Consider the following 22,650-nt stretch of genomic DNA (forward strand, 5'->3'; position numbering starts at 1 on the left):
CTTGGGTTCCATAGCATTCTTCTGATTTACATTGAACTTCCAGTGTGCTAAAACTCTCAGGGTTTTTTTTCAGATGAACTGTTGGCTTGCCCTTTGTGAATTTAACTCTTTGAACTCAAATGTAAGACTTTACATTCATTGCTGTTCAGTTTGATCTCAGACTTGGCCCATCATTGTAGTCTGTTCCTTTTTTTCTCTTTTTGGATCTTAACTCATTCAACTTGATAGCTATTCATGTTAGTTCTGTGTTATCTGCAAACTGGATGAGCATGTGTGGATCAGTGCCAAAAATGTTAAAATGCATAGAGTCAAGGTCAGGTTCCCTGACATCCACTGGAGACATCTTTTCAACTTGACATCAAACCACTAACAGCTTTTTGAGTTCCTGTTTATGGTGGCCTTCACGTATGTTATGGTTGGTGAATTAACAGAAATGTATGGGGACTGTATAGGTGAAGAGAGAGAAGGCGTTGGAGGGAAGGTAGCCTCATTTGTGGGTGAGGGATTTGGGAGCTGTGTAGGGCTGGTGTTTTAAGCATAGATGGGCTTTTCAGGGAAAGTCAGGCTTTTTAGACTTGGGTAAGTGGTGAAGTGCTTTGCTTTCTCTGCACACTGTGGAAGGAGCATATTGTTATTTGTAGGGGGTTGCTGAAGCTTTCAGTTTCTTTACTTTGGGAAGTTGGTGCCTAATCCTAATGCAGAAGTTTATATGGCCCCTTTAGACAGTTGTTACACAGCTATAAAAAAGCTTTATTGTGTACTTCTTCAGTATGTTGGGGACTGTAAGGAGTTGTCCTGGATCCTCTTGGTTTGGGGGAGTTTGTGATCTTTCTCTGAGAAGAGCTCATTGTAACTGATTTTTGCCAATTACTTATAAATGCTTAAAGAAGGTAATGGTCTTTTTAATCCTTTCTTTGCAATACATTGTTTTTTCTGTATCCTTTTGAATTTTAGAAGTCCATTTATAAAATTATGACTGGCTGCAGTCTCATCAACTTTATTGCATTTTCTAGATATAGAAGATGCTACAGGTGACAGAGTTTGTCAGAAGGAAATGGTTCTCATTGACTCACTTCTCATCATCGATCAGTGTAAAGGTGTGGAGAGACCAAATATTATGAAACCAAACACAAGAGACATTACTGAAGTAGCTGCTCTGGCAGAGGCTGTACTACCCAAAGGCAGTGCTCGGATCACGACCTCGGTAATGCTTATAGTTCTTAGGAAAGCTGGGAAAAGAAAGTAGGGTCTTGGGATAGGATGTGAGGAAAGGATGGGCCTTTTCCCCCCAGTAGATTCTTGCTTTGTAATCCAAAAGGTAATGATTAGATCATTATAAATATAGTGACTTTTTCTTGCTATTTTATTTTATTTCTCTCTCTCTCTCTTGCTCTCTCTTTTTTGGCAGGGCAATGAGGGTTACGTGACTTGCCCTGGGTCACACAGCTAGTAATTGTCAAGTGTCTGAGGCTGTATTTCTTTTTTTTTTTTTGGTGAGGCAATTGGGGTTAAGTGACTTGCCCAGGGTCACACAGCTAGTAAGTGTCAAGTGTCTGAGGCTGTATTTCAACTCAGGTCCTCCTGAATCCAGGGCCAGTGCTTTATCCATTGTGCCACATAGCTGCCCCCTTGCTATTTTAAATGCGACATAAAGGTTTATGGTATACTTTTCTTCACTTAGAATTTAAAAAAATTTCCTGGGATCGGATGACTTTATATTTAAGAAATTATATTTTAGTAATTAAAAAAATATGTTTATCTTTTCTGCAAGATATCCTTTCTTATGTTTCTTCATATGCTTTTCAAAAAGCTTTTTTGTATACCTTTTGTTTTTATATCACCTACAATTTCCAATGTGTTCCTTTTTTCTCCTTCCAGAGAATAATAATGTCTTAATATAAAAACAGTTCTTTAAAACTAAGTAGTCCATGGTAAAAGTCTGACATTATATATGGTGTCCCACATGCCTGTCTTTATAGCATTCTTTAATGGTTTGTATGTGATTTCTACAGATCAATTTTAATACCCCATCTTTATTGTATGGAGCACTAAGAGAATACCAGAAGATTGGGCTGGACTGGTTAGCCAAACTGTACAGGAAGAATCTCAATGGCATCTTGGCAGATGATGCTGGGCTTGGCAAGACTGTACAAGTTATTGCCTTTTTTGCCCATCTGGCTTGTAATGAAGGTAAGAATTTTAGTTTTTAATGTCTTTCAGTATATATGCTCTGTGTGTGTGTGTGTGTGTGTGTGTATGTGAGAGAGAGAGAGAGAGTTTCAATAGAGGACTAATGTATAGTAATCAATTAATAGCCAATATTAAACCTGGAGTCTGGCTAATATTAAATATATGGTGTTAATGTAGATTCTCCCTTCTCTGAGACTTTAGAAGCTTTTGTCCAGCTTCTCCTTCCTTCCCTCCTATGTCATTGAGATAACCTAGTAAATCAAGGGGAACACACAACTCGAGGGGTAATAGCATCATATGTTCCAAATGTATTATAAGTTTTTCAGCTAGCCTTTCTTTCCACTTAGTATTTTTTTTTTAATGGCTAATGTGATTCTCCAGCTCACTTTTCAGTTTCCTGCCTCCTAATTCTATTACCTGATGCACTACTCTAGGCTTGTATCCATGGGGGTTTTTGGTTTTTGGTACTTTTTCTTTCATGCTTTACCTAATTGTTCATGCTTGACTGATTTCACACTAGTATGAGTACTTAGCCTAACAAAGAAGAAGTCCAAGAAATTAGACCAGGTGTGATATTTCTTTAGGTTCCACTGATGGCTTCTTGACTTTAAGTGGATAATCTTGGTATAGATCCTGTTAAAGTTTTCAAAGATGTTTTACCAAGCTTAGATTTAGTTGACTCTTCAAACTTCTGGTTACCTCATCTTTACAAAGAACTCAGTACTCTGTTGCATCTGTGATCCGATCAGGGTGGGTATTCCCTCCAGTATGCTACTGAAACCCACCTCATCTGCCCATCCTTTGTTATTTTAAGAACATGGTTTGACATCCTTTTACCAAACACTGTAAGAACAGTTTCCATAGCCATAATTTGTCACTGTTAACTATGGGATAAATGTTTAAATGGTAATTATCATTGGAGAATGGATGAGAGTCACATGGGGAAAGTTACACAGGTTGGGCAGATAGGGATGGGTTAGGATCTTCATTGTTGGATGTAATACCTGCCTTGATGTGATCATAGATCTATTGACTTATCAATTAGCATCTGATTAGATCTTGTGATTGTTTTGAAACTGTGGCAAAGCATAACTAAGAACACCATTATTTGGGAGATTTTTTTTTTTTTTTGTGGGGCAATGGGGGTTAAGTGACTTGCCCAGGGTCACACAGCTAGTAAGTGTCAAGTGTCTGAGGCCGGATTTGAACTCAGGTACTCCTGTATCCAGGGCCGGTGCTTTATCCACTGCGCCACCTAGCTGCCCCCGATTTTTTTAATAGTAAGTATTAAAGAGGAACAACTCTATCTATTTAATGTTAGCATTTATTTATGACCTTAAATTTTTTTTAGCATTTTAGTTAAAATGTTTGAAACTCTGACACAGCTCTGTTCATTGAGAATCATTTTTGTTTCTGCAGGCAATTGGGGCCCTCACCTTGTGGTTGTGAGAAGCTGCAACATACTAAAATGGGAGCTTGAATTGAAACGTTGGTGCCCAGGCCTAAAAATCCTTTTATACTTTGGCAATCATAGAGAACTTAAAGCAAAGAGACAGGTATTTTTTTTTTAATTTAAAAAATAAATTTATGTTTATAAGAACAGTATAAAACCTAAGTAGATAAGACCTGGCCAAGAATAATTTTTAATAGCATATTTTATAATTTTTGTTTGTTTTTGCGGGGTAATGAGGGTTAAATGACTTGCCCAGGGTCACACAGCTAGTAAGTGTCAAGTGTCTGAGACTGGATTTGAACTCAGGTCCTCCTAAATGCAGGGCCAGTGCTCTATCTACTGCACCACCTAGCTGCCCCTTGCCCCCTCATATTTTATAATTTGAGAGAATATCCTTTAAAGAGGCTGTCTTGGAAAATACTGTATTTCTCCTCTGGGAGTCTTGAGGCAGTGTCTAGAAGGTCATCCAACTTTTTGGGTATTTTTTGGGTTTGAGGTTGGAAGAAATGGCCTCTGAAGTCCCTTCCAACTCTGAAATGCTATAATTCTGTGAAGTCCTCACTGAATTGTAAGCTCTTAGAGGATAGTTGTTACTTGCAAAGATCCAGTATATATGCAAGTGGCCTGATTTCTGAGATGACACAGGTGGGAGGTGTATGGAGAGATGTGGTTTGTGCCTGGATTAGAGGTATTCTTCTAGTGCTGTGTTCCTTTCTTGACAGATAGTTTGTAGGAATTAGAAATCAAATTTCCCTGGCAATAAAATTCTAAACCCTCAAGAAAGTACCAGTCCAATCCTTTGTCATAATGTGAAAGGGACTCTGGGTTCTAGAAGACTTTGCCAATGGAGTATAAACAGGTCCTCCCAACCTCTCCAGATGACACTGTTTTCTGAGCACCAGTTTAGCTCAGCTCAGAGTCTTATGCTCAGAGAGTTGGCCTTCAGGTGATGAATCCTTTCAGCTACAGAAAACGGTTACTAAAGTGTGCATGGTTCTTGTATGTTGATTACTCCACACTTCTGAAAATCACTGATCTTTGAAGTACAGTGTTTTCTTTGGTGATTTAGTGTCCCAAAGAATACTATCTATCTCATCGTGTGACTGAAGTATATAGAATTTTAAGTTTTTTTTTTTTACAATTTGGAGACATTATGCATTTCTCTTGAGGCTGTTGCAGTGTCTGGCATGTAGTAGGTAAATTAATGGAATCTTAAACAATTGTATAGGGAATTTCTGGCGATGAGCTTCAGTCAACCAGTGCAGACCAGTAGAGGTTAAGTGATTTGTCCAGTCACACAGATGCATGATATTTGTCAGAGGCAGGACTTAGACCTGGACCCATTTCTTCCCTCCTTCAAGGCTGCCACTGTCCATTGCAGAGGGCTGGAGTTAAAATTGACTTCCTAAAAAGAATATTCCTAAATTACTAGAAAGGTTTTTTCATTTATTAACTTAAGCTATTAAGCCTTAAGTTGGCCCTTAAACTTTTGGTACATACTTTTGGCATATACCTTTTACTTTTGGTAGATACTTTTGTATTTAATATCTTGAACAATTATTATTGTTATTATTATTTTTAGGCAATGAGGGTTAAGTAACTTGGCCAGAGTCACACAGCTAATTAAATGTCAAATGTCTGAGCCCAGATTTGAACTCAGCTCCTTTTGAATCCAGGGCCGGTGCTTTATCCACTGTACCACCTATCTGTCCCCAACATCTTGAATTATTAATCCTACAATTTAAGATTGTTCATTATTTTATTATGGTAGCATAGAATCATAGTGATAGACAAGGCTTCAGAGATCATACAGTCCATGGGTTCTTAACTCTTTTTGTGACATGAACCCCTTTTGGTGGTCATTCTGGTGAAACTTACGGACCCCTTCTCAGAATAATACTTTTAAATGAGTAAAATAAAATACAAAAGACTACAAAGGAAAGAGACTAAAGGTTAGTGAAAAGAAAGATGTAATATTTTTTCTCCATCCAAGTTGACAGACTCCCTGAAATCCATCCATGAATCCTTTAGGAGTCCATGGACCCCCAGGTTAAGAACCCTCCCATCCCAAAACATGAGCCTTCTTTGCACAGTATAAATGTTATGGTCACATTTCATCTCACCTTAATTACTTTGTACACCATCTTTGCTATTGTTCAAGTGGCACCATAGAATGGTCTGTGATAATTTCATTTCCAAAATTAAGGGGGAACCAATTGTTTCTAATGTGATAGTGTCTTCAAATCCTCTACTTAATGAATCAGTGAAAGTTCCTGGAATGAATACATTCTTTGTAGATATGGGCCAGTTGTTAAGGAACTGCATGACTGCAGTTGTGACTAATTTAATTCTATAGCAAGGAATTGCTCTTGGAATACTTAGGAATATTTGTTCTATTTTTAAAAAGGAAATCAGAACAAAATGTTTAAGATTTATTTTGTATACTACAGGAATGGACTGAACCCAACAGCTTCAACATATGCATCACCTCTTATAAACAGTTCTTTAAAGGCCATCATGCCTTCATGAAAGTGAGGTGGAAATATTTAGTCATTGATGAGATGCAGCAAGTAAAGAACATGACTGAGAAGCACTGGGAGGCAGTTTTCAATCTACGAAGGTTGGACACATCAATAAAGTATTTTTTTCTTCTAAGTGGTTCTGGGCTTTTATGTAATTCAGTGCATGTTGATTTTTAAAAGTTGTCTTTTAAAGGAATTTCAATTCTGTATAACTAGTTTTCAACGCTTATAGAGCAGCAGGAATATAAGTCTTACTAGGTCATCTTAACTATTTTATTTCTTCCTGGCAGGCCTAAACTTATATTCCCCATAAAAGATTGTTGCTTACTCTTTTCTTAAAATCTTCAGCACAGCAGAAATTGATATATGGTAATGTTTCAAAAAGAATTTATTTTCTGATTTGTTCATAGCCAATTACGCCTACTCCTGATAGACACTCCTTTACATAACACCTTGATGGAATTGTGGACCATGGTGCACTTTTTGATTCCCGGAATTTCCAGACCATATCAGAACTTTCCAGTAAAACCGGCCAACGAGGAGAGCCAAGATTACTACCATAAAGTGGTCATAAGACTACACAGAGTATGTCATGCTACTTTTTTTCAGGTGATTTAAAAGAATTATGTGTAGCGTAGTTCCTAAAAATACTCACAAGGAATTGTGTATTATATCTTTTTCAGGTGACTCAGCCATTTATTTTGAGAAGAACTAAAAGGGATGTTGACAAGCAGCTGACGAAGAAATACGAACATGTGTTAAAGTGTCGCCTTTCCAGCCGGCAGAAGGCCTTGTATGAGGATGTTATCCTGCAGCCCAGGTAGGAACACCTATGCCAGGGACAGAGATGCGATGTTACACATGTTAGAATGTGACCTGAAAAGAAATGCCATCAAACATAGAGTGACTCACTTAGTAAGTAGGAAGAGCATTGCATTCAGAGGTAGAGGACTGATTTTCAAAAATTCAGCTCTGATTACTCTTACTACTTCTTATTACTGCTAGCTGAGTGACTGGAAAATTCACCTTCCCACTTTTGGACCTCAATTTTGTTTTCTATAAAAATGGTGTTTGGGGGAAAGTTGAACCAAAAGATATGTCTAAGATGCCTTTGATCCCTCCCAACTGGTCTGATCTGGGGATATATAATCCTCTAGAGGTTTGGCGTGTACCTCCAACATTTCCTCTTAGGCTGCTCCTACTGTATCATTCTACTGTTGTTCAGTTTACTGAATTTTGATTAAAAAAAAAAGATGAAGCTCAGATTTTGACATTGTAAGAGATGAACATTAGAATTGGTATGAATCCAAACTTGACAATTATGCCTTTAAGCAATTACTAACTTATTTTAGTACATAATTATTTTTCAGTAAATAGAAGAGTAAATAATCCATATTTAAGTTGAAAGTCTGTATGTAAATTGAACTACATAGCCATCCTTTTTTTCTGAAATGAACAGAACTCAAGAGGCTCTTAAAAGTGGGCATTTCGTCAATGTCCTGAATATTCTAATGAAACTCCAGAGGATATGCAATCATCCTGGTCTGATAGATCCTAGGCTTCCTGGCTCTTCTTATGTTTTGGAAACACTGGAGTATAGATCTGCTTCTCTGATATTAAAGGCATTGGAATGTGGTTTTTGGAAGGTGAGTACAAAATTCATAAATGTAAAACAGAGGTTTTGTGTGTGTGTGTGTGTGTGTGTGTGTGTGTGTGTATTTGTCTGTGTCTGTATAAAAGGAGTGGACACCTAGTGGATGTGTTAGTTTGTGCGTGGGAATGATGGCCTGAGTTAAACCAGACTGTTTACAGTAGGATTATCTGAAATCATTCTGTCATACCATTATACATGTAATATTTGAGTGGTGGGTGTATGCCCAACCCTGTCTTAGACACTTTAATTTTCCAGATAAGATTAAAAGAGGCAATATAATAGAAAAAAGGCAATAGAATAGGTGGAAGGGAAGGGGGTCGGGAACTCCAGGTGAAAGGAAATCATGTTTGATGCTCCTGTCACCTGTAATTACATTGTGGTTGAACCCCATAACTTATTGTTCCCTGGTTGGCTGTCCCATTTTTTCTTTCCAGCCTCAGGTGTTGGTCAGTTTGCTTTTGATTCAGGTCACCGTTTCTTTCATTTGGGTCCTTCCCCCTCCCCACCAATTTACTTTTTATAAAATAAGCATATAACTTTTCTTTAGTTTTGCTGCTATTAACTTCAGGGAAGCCAATAAGTGATTTAAAATAACCAATCTAAAGAGGAGTGTTAAGGGAATAGTAAAAAGATTATGATAATAATCATAAATGGAGCTGTTGTCTTAGTTCTTACCTGGGAGTCGGTATATGGCTGGGAAAGAGGATAGTGACTTGCTGTTGTTTATTTTGTGGGGGGCCTGGGAGGGCAGGGACATAGTGAGGAGACCAGTTCATCTGAATTGTGGTAGGATAGGTTAAGGAAGATTTTGAGGGGCCTTGAGAGCCAGCTAGAATCGTTCATTTGCGAAATAGTGATCTCTTGGATGCATACCAAGAGCAAAAAGATGAATTTCGTAGTAGAGTGTGAAATATTCTGGAGTGGGGAGGATCTAGGGGATGGGATGCAGGCAGGTCACAAGATGCTAGTAGGGTGGGTATTATTTTTTTTACATCCAAAGGTACTGGATGCATGATGTATGTTCTTCTTTTCTTTTCCTTTTTTAAAATTAGGAAGCAGATCTTTCTATATTTGATCTAATTGGATTAGAAAATAAAACCACTCATTATGAGGCACAAGTGTTGTCAAAGAAAAAGATAACTCGAAAACTGATAGAAGAAATCTTCAGTTCATCACCACCACCAGCCAGACCTAATGCAGTGAAACTTAAGCCAAGCAAGTAAGTTGTGTGATTATATGTAATGTGAGATTATAATAAAAAAGTATTCAGTAGGAGGATAATGCTGAAGTTCTTCCCAAAAGTTTTAGAAGACCGTAGGTTTTCCATTAGAAAGGGACAATTTAGTGCCATAGTGGAAAGAGCCTAGTCTTACTCAGGATACCTGTATTTTAGTATTAATGGACTCTATAGCCTTGAATAAGTTATTTAGGCCCAACTGCTTCAGTTTCCTCATTGCTAAAGAGAAGGTGGTTGGCATGAATGAATTTTTAGGTTCTCTCTGATTAGTACCTCTAGTTCCTCTTGTTTGTTGCCTAACATTTGGGCATTGTGTACAGAAATTTAAGACTGTGGGCTTTATTTTTGTCTTTTTTTTTTTAAATATTTGACCGTCTATGAATTAGTGGCTGTTTTTACTGTTACATTTCTGTTTTCTTTGTAGCTACTCTCTATAGTACCTAACTTGGAGGATATAGACAGACTTCTCCCTTCCCCATCTTTTTTGGTTTAAAGAACTTTTGATTAGATTTGTAAGTTGCTTGGCAAATGAATTCTTATGAGCCTTTGTTAGGTATCCTCCATCCTTAGTACTGAAGGCTGAAGACAGAAGCCTGAGAAAAGGGAAAATTAAATCCACTGTATCCTAATCTGTAGGGTCAATTAAGTGACACTGTGGATAGAGTGGTAGACCTGGAGTTAGGAAGATATGTGTTCAAATCCATCCTCAAGCACTTACTAGCTGTGTGACCCTGGACAAGTCACTTAACCCTGTTTGCCTCAGTTTCCTCATCTGAGGAATGAGCTGGAGAAGGAAATGGCAAGCCCCTCCAGTATCTTTGCCAAGAAAACTCCAAAATGGACTCATGAAGAATTGGACACAACTGAAATGACTAAACAGTAACAATAATCATGATCTGTTTAACAAGACTCCTTCCTTTCTCCAATGTTGCTCGTAATGTCTTTCTGAAGGTCCTTCTTTACTTGGTGTTCAGTTTACATAGACTTGCATAATGCCAGGGTAATGACAGGAATGTATCTGTGCATTGCTACCAGGATACATTTTTCTTTTATGGCAGTCTGACAAATGCCTCCTTGTTGTAGATTTGGCAACTCAGCTGGTCAGATCTGGACTTATTTCCTTCTTCGGAGGGCCAGTTTCCTTGTCCCTTCCTCAGTTCCTCCTTTATCTAGATTCCTGTAGAACTCTTTATGACTGTTGGGAATGACCTTTGCCTTCTACCAGACAGGTCGAGACTTACTAAATTGTTGTTTGCCCAAAGTTTTTAGCCCTGGCCTTTAGCATATCCTATACTTGTTAAGAATTTTAGTGCATTAATAGCTATATTAATAATTATTTAATTGCAAACTTCCTCTTTTTTTTAACCCTTTCCCTCTTTACGACCTGTACTAGGTATAACTCTACCTTTAAACTACCTCATAGCACCTTTTGGAAGGTCCTACTTTTCTAAGTAAATTATTAGTTGTAGAGTATCCTGGATAGCTCACTTAAAGAAACATTTAAATTCTTTTGTTGCATCACTTCATAAAAGCAGACCAATAAGATTTCTTCTTGGAAACAGTAATGTATTTGAAAGTGATAAGAAAATCTTCTAAAATTGCTATATAATTCAGAGCACTAATTAGTGAGATTTTGCTGAAATTATATGGAATTGTTACTCTGATATCTAAAATTGAGTGAGGCTTGAAATTGACTAATTCATGCACAATTACCAAATATTAATAAGCCTTCATCGCAATGAATTATTTTTTTATGTATGCTCTTTTTAGGAAAAACATGTTTTAAATATTCATAAACCCAGACCCTTTTGAAGTACTTCCTCATATGTTTGAAGGAGAATGTTTTTGTTATCTATGAACTCTAATTTGCTCTTTGCATTTTGTCTTGGTAAACATGTGTGTAGGTTGTTTCAACCTGTGCAGTATGGACAGAAGCCCGAGGGTAGGACAGTAGCTTTTCCAAGTACGCAGAGCTCTTCTCGTACAGTGTCTGCAGCAGCTGCGGCTGCTGCTGCAGCAGTAACTTCCCAGGGACAAGTTCGAGGAAGATCACCCATTGCCACGTTCTCGGCCAATCAGGATGCAAAAGGTATTTCTGTAGCAGCTTCGTTTCTTTTTTTCCTGGAAGTTCCCAAGGATCAAATTAAGTGTTAACTTTTTAAAAGAGTGTTTTTTGTAAGAATGGTTTTGCTCTAGGCCTTGTAATTACATTCAGACATCTGAGGGAAGCTGCTTACATGGTTCACTACTCTGGGGATACTGTATATATTGTTTCAAGCATTTCTTTTGGTCAGATGAGAGAATTGATCATTTATCTGGAACTTTCCTTTTACTAATAGTGATGCTGGAAAGTATAGGAAAAATTGAGCTCATGTAGACAAGTGTATATTAAACCATATTTGACATATGCTTTTACTTTAAAATTAAAAATTTACAAAATCAAGATCATGTGGTTTGCATGTTCTTGACTTTGTAAATTTTGTGTCATATCTTTAAATATAAATGGATCGTGTTTTTTAAAAGGGGCAGAATTGGGGCAGCTAGGTGGCGCAGTAGATAGAGCACTGGCCCTGGATTCAGGAGGACCTGAGTTCAAATCCGGCCTCAGACACTTGACACTTACTAGCTGTGTGACCCTGGGCAAGTCACTTAACCCTCATTGCCCCACCAAAAAAAAAAATCAAAACAAAAAAAAAGGGGGTAGAATTAATGGCAAAAAAAGTAAAAGTATAATTTAACTTTCAAGCATAAGGTTTTTCAATCTTAATTCCATCAAACTTCCCTTAGGTGCAAATTACAAAATACAATTAACCCTTGATAATAAAGATTCTTTGGAAAAAAACATCAAGTGAAATTTATGTTTGTCCACTACTATTTAGGAAATAGTTTGTATTCAGTGTTCAGGTTGATAACATGATTGAATTAGTCTCAATATTACTTTTCCACTTAACTCTGAAAATGTACTATTAAGATTATTGATAAATTCTTAAGTAAAAATAATTAGTAAGAATAAATATAATATGTATTTCTCTCAAGTTCCATAGGCTATATTGGGCCTGTCCTGGAAGAGAGAGGAGTTCTCATTTGGGAAAAAATACGAAATAATTTTTTTCCTTTATATTTCTTTAAAATACCGGTTTGAAATATTGTCCTTGATTAAGAACCTCTAACAGCTTTGCACAAACAAACCTTATTGATTACAGCGGCCGCAGCACAGTTTCAGACATCTCAGGCTCCTACCAGTGCTCCAAGACACCAGCCAGCAGCGACCTTCACCACAGCAACTAGCACAGCCAATCCTGTGAAACAGCGGGGTCAGAACTCAGCCCAGGCCTCCCAGCTAGGCCAGACCCAGCCCCAGCCCCAGGCCCCCTCGCACACCATCCAACAGAGTGTGCTTCCTCAGAGGCTGGTACTGACCTCTCAGGCCCAGGCACGGTTGCCTAGTAAGTGGCCTCCCCTTTCCAGGTTTTCCCCACCTTTTTACTACAAAGAGGTTGTACTAAGAACACTAGAATGTATGCCGAGCCTTTACTGTCCCTTACTTTTTCTTTTCCCTGAGCACTTGTCTGACGTACTGCCTCTAGCCAGTACATACAATTTCTTGCCATAATGTAGAAGGGAGAGTGATTTCTCCCAAGAGGTCAGTCAACAGGACCTTCTTTCCCTTTCTCTTACTCTGTCTTCTAATTCCCCATACATCAAACTCTATGCTTTCTTCAAGCTGCTGACTGTGCTGCTTTGGTGTGCTAGTTTATATAGTATGGGGACATGAGTAGGAATCAAGGTTTTGTTATGTCAGTTCCATGGCTGAGCTATCATAACAGAACCACTTTAATCAAATGAAAGTGAATGGATCTAGATTTCATTTCTTTTCCAACTATGCGAATTGGCTTTAAGTTTTTCTTGAAAAGAAAAGATCATTTTTTAGTTGGATGTTCTCTGTCAAATTTAAGCTTGGAGTAAATATTCAAGCCCAGAAATGGTATAATATTTACACACACACAGAGACACACACTTTCTTCTTTTCATTCTGCCATGGACATTTTGAGTAGCAAAAGTGTGCAAGGGCTTCTCTGGATGGAAGGAAACCAGATGAATTAGTGAGTATAGGGAGAGTGGTTCCATTTTCAAGCTGCCCTCACATGTCTCCTTGGGGCCAGTCCCAGCTTGTGTATGAGCTTGCCTGTATTTAGTCATCCTAAGGATAAGGGCCACCTCAGCATCTCCATCTTGCATACTTTCAAGGCTAGTCTTCTTTGTACCAATGAGCCCTTTACTTCTCTCCCTCAGAGCTGAGAGGAAGGTGCTTGGTTGTATTGGTCCAGACCCGGTATTCTCCAGCCCGGGTTAGTCCAAGTTGAGTCACGGCTTGTGAACTGAGAAGGACAACAGCGGCTGGAGATTTCTCCGAGTCCTGTTTCTGTTTCCTTCTTCTGCTCCTATCACTGAGATGTCTTTAGACCAATGCTCTTTACTAACTGTTCTCTGTGTTGCACCACTAATAAGCCTGGGCTTGACTTCTTTGGGAAAAGCATTGAGACTCGAATATCAACCATTGTATTTTTAAAAAAGAAAAAGCTTCTCCTGTTAAATCCTGTGTACACTACCTTCTGAGCCTGTGTACACATTACACATTGGGTTTCATTTCGTTTGCTTTTCAAATAAAGCAAGCATTGTAAATAACATAAGCAGTTTCACATTTTATCTCCTAGCTTAAAAAAAAAATGCACCACCAAATATCAGAAAATCTGGAACTTAATGTTTTGGAATTTTATTTACACACACACACACACACATACACACATTGATTCTGTTTATGCTATACCCAAATTTTGAATAGATTGATGCTATTGGAGTTGTTACCTACTCTTTCTTCAGGACCTAATGTTCTCATCTAAACTCTATGAAATTCCTCCATGGAGTTAGGTTGAAAAATTGTGAATTTTTACATTATGAGAGCTTCTGAAGATCATAGGTTGATATGCGAGCTTCCTGGTACATTGCAAATAGATTATATGAACAAATGCACAATTCTTGTTTTTTACTTCTTAGTTTAAAATAATGTGTTTTCTGAATTTGTAATTGGGGGGAGTAAAGTGAAGACATTCCTTCATAGTTTGGTTAAAAAACGGGTTGTCAAAATGGGTAGCTAAAATCTCTGCCAGTTTTGATTAAATAGATGAACCAGAGTCAAGTTTGATATTTTTAACTGGTATCCTTAGTTTTTAATACTTTTCAAAAAGCATTATTTTCTAAAAGTATTAGAAAGCAATGCCTCCTGAATATTCCTGTCGTATCTTGCTGATTTGTGGTGATGCTTGTGCATCAGTGTAACATCTTCAGGTTTTCACAAGGTATTCCATTTGACAGGTGGAGAGGTTGTGAAAATTGCCCAGCTGGCTTCCATAGCAGGGACACAGAATCGAGTGGCTCAACCAGAGACCCCTGTGACCCTGCAGTTCCAAGGGAACAAGTTTACCTTGTCACACAGTCAGCTCCGACAGCTCACTGCTGGCCAGCCCCTACAACTGCAAGGTAAAATCAATTAATCAGTAAAACGACAATATATGTGGTGAGATAGTTGGCATGGGACTGGCATACGTGTAGAAAGGGCATTGGATGTGGAGTCAGAGAACCTGGATCTTTTCCGAGTCTGACGCTGACTGACTTTGGGCCTGTTACTTCACTTTTTGGGGCCTTAGTTTCCTCATCTGTAAGATGAGAAGTTTAGACTATACGGCCGTTGAACTCCTTTTCATTTCTAGTTGCTGATTTTCCTCCTATTTGATTGCTCCTTTGTTCTCCCTTACTGTCTTTTCATCCATACAGTGCCCTGTAACTATGAATGTTCAAGATCTGTTCTGGGCCATCTTTTCTTCTCTCCAAGTGAGCTCATGAGCTCCCACTGGTTTAATTATTATGTCTGTATAGATGACTCAGATCTATATGTCCAGTTCCAATTTCTCACTTGAGCCACAGTCCCATGTCACTGTCTTTTGGACATTTCAGACTCAGCATATTGAAAACAGAATGTATTATTGTTTTAATGAGTGAGTCAACAAGCATTAAGTATATTAATTGAAAATAAGATTTTTTTTTGAGAGGGTTAGACTAGATGGCCTCTGAGGTCTCTTTCAGCTTAAAATCTATGATTCCATTACTTTGCTGTCTCATCATGCATGTCAATCAGTAAGCATTAGTTAAGTACCAAGTGTGTGTCAGGCATTGTTCTAAGTTTTAGGAATACAAAGAATGACAAAGTCTGTACCCTTAAGGAGCTTACAGTCTAATGGAGGAGACATAGAAGCAAATATATGCAAAGCAAACTTTATACAGGATAAATAGGAAATAATTAACAGAAGGAAGGCAGTAGAATTAAAAGGGGTTGGGGAAGGTTTCCTGTAGAAGACAGGATTTTAGTTGGAACTTAAAGGAAGACAGGGAGGTCAGTAGGTGCAGTGGAGGAGGGAGAGCATTTCAGGCATGGGGACAACCAGAGAGAATGCCCTGAGTTCAGAGATGGTCTTGTTGGTGGCACATCCAGGAGGCCAGTGTCACTGCATTGAAGAGGATGTGGCAGGGAGTAAGCATATTGGGAAGGTAGGAAGGAGTCAGGTTATGAAGGGCTTTGAAGGCCAAACAGAGCATTTTCTGTTTGCTCCTGGAGATAATAGGGAGCCGCTAGAGTTTATTATGTAGGGGGTGACGTGATCAGACCTGTGCTTTAAGAAAATCACTTTAGTGGCAGAAAGGAGGATGGATTGGAATGGGGAGAGACTGGAGGCAGGCATACCACCCCCTTCCCTTTCCCCTTCCCCAAGGAGGCTATTGCAGTAGTCCTGGTGTGAGGTGATGAGAGTCTGTATCAGAGGGGTGGCAGTGTTAGAAGAGAAGGGGACGTATTCAATAGATGTTGTAAAGGTGAAATTGACAGGCTTTGGCAGGAGATTGGATATGGGGCGTGAAAGGGAGAGGAATTCAGGCTGACACTAGGATGCTCCCTGACTAGTAGGATGGCACTCTGCAGTAATAAGGAAGATAGGAGTGGAGGAAGTCTTCTGTTTTGGACTGGTTGAGTTTAAGATCTCTCCTGGACATCTAGTTTAAGACTGCTGAAAGGCAGTTGGAAAAAACTGGGGAAGGGAAGGGAATAAACATTTATTAAACACCTACTATGTACCAGGCATGGGTGCTAAGCACTTTATAAATATTATCTCATTTGATTCTTACAAAAGTCCTGTTAGGTGCTTTTATTATCTGTACTTCATAGTTGAAGGAACTGAGGCAAACAGAGGTTATATGACTTGACCAGGGTCACTAGTAAATGTCTGAGGTCAGATTTGAATTCAGGTCTTCCTGACTCCAAGTCCAGCTCTTTATCCACTCTACCTCCTAGCTGCCTGGAAGTTAGCAAAGAAATTAGGGCTGGATAGGTAGATCTGAGAAGCATCTGTAGAGAGATTTTCATTAAAATACATGGGAGTAGGTAAGGTCTTCTCTTCGAGTATAAAGGGAGAAAAGGACCTTGGACAGAGCCCTGAGGGACATCTACAGTTAGAGGGCTTGGTCTGGAGGAGGATCCAGCAAAGGGTGGTCAGAAAGGTAGGAGGAGAACCAGAAGGGGGAGGGGTGTCCCAAAAACCTAGAGAAAAGAGAGTTTCAGGAAGGAGAGGGAGCTCACCAGTGTCAGTAACTGCCACCCCGCCCCTCACCCCCGTATGGGGATTCCCCAGTGCCCTGTATTCTGTCGTCTTCTCTGACTCCACTCTTTTCCTTCATGATCTTGTGAACTACCAGGACCATTGCTTTATTGCTTGTCTCTATGCAGAGAGCTCACAGAGAGAATTTGAAGTTTTTACAGAAGTTACACTTTTGGGGCAGCTAGGTGATGCAGTGGATAAAGCACCAGCCCTGGATTCAGGAGGACCTGAGTTCAAATCCGGCCTCAGACACTTGACACTTACTAGCTGTGTGACCCTGGGCAAGTCATTTAACCCCCATTGCCTCACCCCCCCCCCCCAAAAAAAAAAAAAAGAAGTTACACTTTTATAATAGCAGAACAAAGGGAGGATGGGATGCCAGGAAGCGGTGGGGGCGGAGGGGGTGGGGGGTAGAACTGTGCATCAAAGGCTTAGTTAGGACACTAAAACTCCTCATGGGGAGAAGTGGGGTGATGGCAAAAGCCACATTCTTTTCCCTTGGGAACTGCTAAACTAAGAAGACAGAAGGGTTCCCTTATCTGTTGAAGACCCCCAGCTGTATAAGCACTATCACAGCCTGGGACAGATGGCTGGTGCTTGTCTTGCCTTCCAAGGACACACAGGGAGCCCAGCTTGGGGTGTAACAACAAATTATGTCAGCTCAGGGAGAGCTTCGTCCTTGACACCTTTAGGGCCTCCTGCATGCTCTGAGTCCAGTGTTTATGAAAAATAGAGCAACTCAAAAAAGACAAGTTCACGGGATCCTCTTAAAAGCCCATAACAATATCCAGTGCATTCCACTCCTCTCAGCTTTATTCTCACCATCACCAATTGTCTTTTGGCTCTTTCATGCTGGATGTATTAGAAACCTCTTAAATGGAATTTCTCTAAATCTGAGTTTTTCTTTCTCCTTGAACCTTCTTTTCCTTCACATTTCTCTATTTTCTAAGACATTGTCATTCTTCTAGTCTTCTGGGTTTATAACCACCATGGCACCATCCTCAGCTCCTTATTTTTCCTCACTCCACACATCCTGTCAGTTGTTGAACCTTGCCCTTTCCACCTCAACATCTCTCTTGTCTCCTTTTATAGAATTGTAAACTCTTTTAGAAAAACTTCATTGTATTTGTAAGTTTGGCACCTCAAAATGCCTGCCACATAATTGGCATTTAAAAATGCTTGTTGATTTATTGATTAGAGTTGCATGTTCCTTGATCGAGGTACATAAATTTGAAATGCTTTCACATTTTGACATGAGAAAACTTGCAAAATATTATTGTTTTAAAAAAAATTGATAATGTGGCAAGCGTTGCTTGGTGGTTTAGCCTATCATCTCTGCTACCATGAAGGTTGAAGTTGGGTTAATCTATTGAGCTTGGGAGTTCTTAGTGTAGTGGTCTTTGATAATTGGCTGTCTGCATTAAGTTTGTTTTGTTTTGTTTTGTTTTGTTTTTTTGTGAGGCAATTGGGGTTAAGTGACTTGCCCAGAGTCACACAGCTAGTAAGTGTTAAGTGTCTGAGGTTGGATCTGAACTCAGGTCCTCCTGAATCTAGGGCCAGTCCTCTATCCACTGCGCCACCTAGCTGCCCCTCTGCATTAAGTTTGATAGTAACACGGTGACCCCCAGGAGCTGCGGGAGGATGGTAAGTAGGTTGCAGAAGAAGGAGTGAAGCAGTCTAGGTCCAAAGCAGTCAAAGTTCTCATGCTGATGAATAGTGGGATCAAGCCCATAAATGGTTCTTTTTCTTTCACCCTGGGTGAGATAGGGAGATCCAGTATTTTAAAAAACTGTATGGGAGCAGCTAGGTGCTGCAGTGGATAAAGCAGTGGCCCTGATTCAGGAGGACCTGAGTTCAAATCCAGCCTCAGACACTTGACACTTACTACCTGTGTGACCCTGGGCAAGTCATTTAACTCTCATTGCCCGGCAAAAAACCCCAAACAAACCAAAAAACTGTGTAAGACAGTCTTTATACTCATACCATTTACATATTAACACCTGTATAATATATTATAGCTTTTTTCTTTTTCTTTTTTTTTTTTTTTAGTGAGGCAATTGGGGTTAAGTGACTTGCCCAGAGTCACACAGCTAGTAAGTGTTAAGTGTCTGAGGTCGGATTTGAACTCCATGGCCGGTGCTTTATCCACTGCGCCACCTAGCTGCCCCCTATATTATAGTTTTTCAACTCCATGTACAGCTAATACTTGTTAATGGAAATGTATTGATTTACATTCTTAGAAATAAGATATAGTAATAAGATTTGTGTTGAGTGTGCACCTGAGATATCTTCTAAAATTCTGTTCTGATGCTTCATCAGTCTGGAGGTAATGCTGGGTTTTTGAAGGCCCTGTCAGAAATACTCAGCCCTTATAGGTACTAACTAGCAAGTTGGAAGGTCTACAAGTGCAGATTTACCTTTGGCCTGTTGTCTGTGGCCTACCCTCGCTAAGACTGGAGTGACTCAGCACCAGGTTGGCTATAGGGAGATTACTTCTTTTGACTGTTGATACCCTTAAAGGTTATCTGCCAAGTTAAAGAGTTTTCCTTGGAGGGAAAACCATTGCGTAGGAAATGACATGTTTTTGATGCACTGAGGTGAGGCGGGGTAGGTATGTCATAAGAGTTGAGACATTTTAATTTATCTTCATTTTTGCATAGTGATCAGTTTGGCTAGTCTTAAGAGATTTAAGAGAATCTGTTAGACATCTCTAAAGTCCAAAAAAGGTAGAAGCCAACCATCTACATGGTTAGAATGAGGAACTTTCAGGAAGGTGGCAGTTAAGAATTGGGAGAGGCTAGAGTTCTGAATTACTTAGAAGTTATTCCTTGGCTCATGTAGCAGTTGTTTGGAAAACATGTAAAACTTAGAGAAGGTTGTAATATGTGCAGGATTTACTAGGTGCTCTTTTAGGCTTATTGTGTTTGTCAAAATTACCTTCTGATTAACCTAGTGATTAATGACCCCAAACTTAGGCATAATTGGTGTTCAAGTGTGTATTGGAATTGATACTCTCTTGGTCGAACCTGCCTAGTCTTGTGCTCTTCTGCCTTTGAGAATTCATGGCATGATAAGGCATCAGAGGAGGAGGGGAGTGGGACAAACTCTGTTCCTTCTATCTTTTTTTTTTTTTTTTGCAGGGCAATGAGGGTTAAGTGACCTGCCCAGGGTCACACAGCTAGTAAGTGTCAAGTGTCTGAGGCCGGATTTGAACTCAGGTCCTCCTGAATCCAGGGCCAGTGCTTTATCCACTGCACCACCTAGCTGCCCCTTGTTCCTTTTATCTTAATAGTTGTGGTGATCTACGTCCTTTCCCTCTCAACACTTACCTTAATTTTGTTTTTATCTTATTTAATAATTTGGTTTGTTTTTTAAAACTTTATGTCATACACACATCTTCTATATTCTTGAACGATTTAACAATGAATGTAGTCAATAGATAAAACAGTTATTGTCTATTTAGCCTCACAATGATCCCTGTTGTGATTTAAATTGCAGGAAGCGTTCTTCAGATTGTTTCTGCTCCAGGACAACAGTATCTTCGCCCTCAAGGCCCAGTCGTTATGCAGACAGTGTCTCAGGCTGGTGCTGTCCAGAATGCTTTGAATGCGCTGGGAAACAAGAACCAAGGAAATGTTCCAAGTTCCACACCAGGAACTCCACCAGGTATGTCTCTTTTCTTGTTCAGAAACAAGGATTCTATCACATCTAATTTAATTGTCAGTTGTATTCTAAAGTGATTAAAATGAATCAATTTTATGGCTATTACTGGATGAGTAGTTCAGAACTACAAATTAAGTTTGTGATGAACTAATTTCCATAGATGTGACAATTAGAATCATGTCAATTTATCTTTTTTTTTTGTCCTGAAGGCATTTGCCTATTGTAAGCTAGCAGCATGCTTAGATTTTGAGCTCACTAACATAAATGCTTCTTTTAGACTTCTTTGTCCTTTAACTACCAAGTTAATTGTCAATCACACATTTCACTGAGACTAGTCAGAATTTTCACTGAAAACCACTAAATGGAGCATGTATGTTCCAGGAGCAAGAAGTTAGAGAACTCTGGCAACTCTGTTTTTTCCTGTCTCACTCAGAATTTTTCCCTTTACTGTTCTTGTTGTTAGTCTCATTCCTACTTCCATGCCAATGTCGAGTCTCTTGCCACCTGTAACTCAGCCTGTAAGTTGCCTGGCTCTGCTTGGCTCTTCACCTTTATTCCATTTTAGATTTTTAAAACTATGGTTCAGGTGCTGGCTTGGATTTGGTGAGAAGTAGAGGAATCATTGAACCTAGGGTGATGATCTGCTTCTCATTAGTAGCCCACCACCTTATCATTTACTTTTCTTTCTTTTTTGTCTTAAGTCACTTCTTTTTCAAGGAAGTTTTTTGTAATAATTGGTCCTGTCCCTAGAGAACCTAGATTCAGATTCTCTATCTGCCAGTTACTATCTAGGCAGCTAGAGGTAGCGTGGTGTTGGGGCTGGAGTCAGGAACCCCTTAGTTCAAATGCGACCTCAGACACTTACTAGCTGAGTGACCCTGGGTAAGTCACTTCATCTCTGTCTATCTCAGTTTCCTGATCTGTAAAATGGGGAAAATAATATCCCCTAATACCCAGGGTTGTGAGGATCAAATGGGATATTTAGTGCCTGGCACATAGTAGGTGCTTAATAAATGTTTGTTCCCTGCTTTACTATCTGTATGACTTTGGGCAAATCCCTTAGCTTCTTTGAGCCTCAATTACATCCATAAGGGGAAGGAGTTAGATTGGATGGCTCTCTAAAGTACCTTCTACGGCTACACCTATCATTCTCCTGTCTTAATTTATATTTTTGAAGGAAAACTATAAAAAAACCAAAAACATGTGGATGATTTTCTGTTGTGTTTTGAATGGATATAAGCTTAAAATTAGGGTCTTTTGAGTTACCAATAAATCAGTAAACATTTTTTAAGTGTCTGCTATATGCCAGACAGTGTAATCATAGCAAAAGAGGAATATTAAGCAGCCTTTTTTCACCTAATGATATATTTCACAATGTCTGTATTTTTCATGGTACACCATGATTAAAGCTGAGTAATGCCTGTGTACCTCTTTGTGTGAGAAGAGCTTTTTTGGCTAAGATGATGAAGAGAGCCAAAAGGAAAGAGAACCATTAGCTGAGGAAAAAAAGAGAGGAGGAGATTATGAGGAGAAGAGAACCAAAAAGAGGTAAAGATGAGAGAGAAAAAGCAAAGAGCAAAAAATTACAACAAGAAAGGATGGTGAAACATGTATTCTATCCTTGTGTGATACCTGGCTTTTGCAGATTATTGGGTATTTTAGGAGTGGAATTGATTGAAACAAAACACAATATAGTTGTGGTTGGGCACCCCTGGTAATGGCTACTTGGGGTGACCATTGTTAGGAAGCTCTTTCTCCGTAGACCCTATATCACTGTTTGTCTAATGTTGACTGTGTGTATGTGTGTGTGTGTGTGTGTGTATTCAAACATGATTATGTTTTGTTTTGTTTTTTAAAAAGTATTTAAAGCGGGGGAGATACCATTAATAGAATTCATTTTTAGAATTTATCCCTATTTCTATTGCCATTTGTTAAGTACCAAATCTGTAACAAAATGTTACAAAAGAGTAAAAATATACTTTTATAATTATAAATACAGAGTTATTAATGTATGACCAAGGTTAATTTTATATCTATTGCATTTTTTATGTAACATTTCCATATCTTTATTGAATTTTTATTGAGATTGTATTAATTTGAAGAAAATAAAATTTTTAGGTTCAGAGCTAGGATCACAATTACATTGAGCCTGATAGTTGTCGAACTTTGTCCTACTTTTTATAAATAGAAGATGAGTGTGATGATGTACTTAATGCACAGTAATATTC

General features: G+C 38.9%; 1 protein-coding gene across 5 annotated transcripts in view; it reads left to right on the forward strand.

Moving 5' to 3' along the window:
• EP400 (E1A binding protein p400) overlaps positions 1-22,650 on the forward strand; it is a 136,768-nt gene that overhangs the window by 76,114 nt on the left and 38,004 nt on the right. For 3 of the 5 annotated variants that reach the window (XM_043984269.1, XM_043984279.1, XM_043984303.1), the window contains 12 exons: positions 1,014-1,204; positions 2,013-2,190; positions 3,610-3,746; positions 6,094-6,263; positions 6,576-6,750; positions 6,849-6,985; positions 7,625-7,811; positions 8,872-9,038; positions 10,961-11,145; positions 12,260-12,502; positions 14,430-14,594; positions 20,258-20,425. In XM_043984269.1, the coding sequence (XP_043840204.1) occupies positions 1,014-1,204; positions 2,013-2,190; positions 3,610-3,746; positions 6,094-6,263; positions 6,576-6,750; positions 6,849-6,985; positions 7,625-7,811; positions 8,872-9,038; positions 10,961-11,145; positions 12,260-12,502; positions 14,430-14,594; positions 20,258-20,425 (2,103 nt within the window). The remainder of the gene's footprint in view (positions 1-1,013; positions 1,205-2,012; positions 2,191-3,609; positions 3,747-6,093; positions 6,264-6,575; positions 6,751-6,848; positions 6,986-7,624; positions 7,812-8,871; positions 9,039-10,960; positions 11,146-12,259; positions 12,503-14,429; positions 14,595-20,257; positions 20,426-22,650) is intronic. The other 2 variants (XM_043984283.1, XM_043984293.1) reach the window with 1 other exon arrangement.

This window comes from Dromiciops gliroides, chromosome 1 (genome assembly GCF_019393635.1).
Source record: "Dromiciops gliroides isolate mDroGli1 chromosome 1, mDroGli1.pri, whole genome shotgun sequence".
NCBI lineage: Eukaryota > Metazoa > Chordata > Mammalia > Microbiotheria > Microbiotheriidae > Dromiciops > Dromiciops gliroides.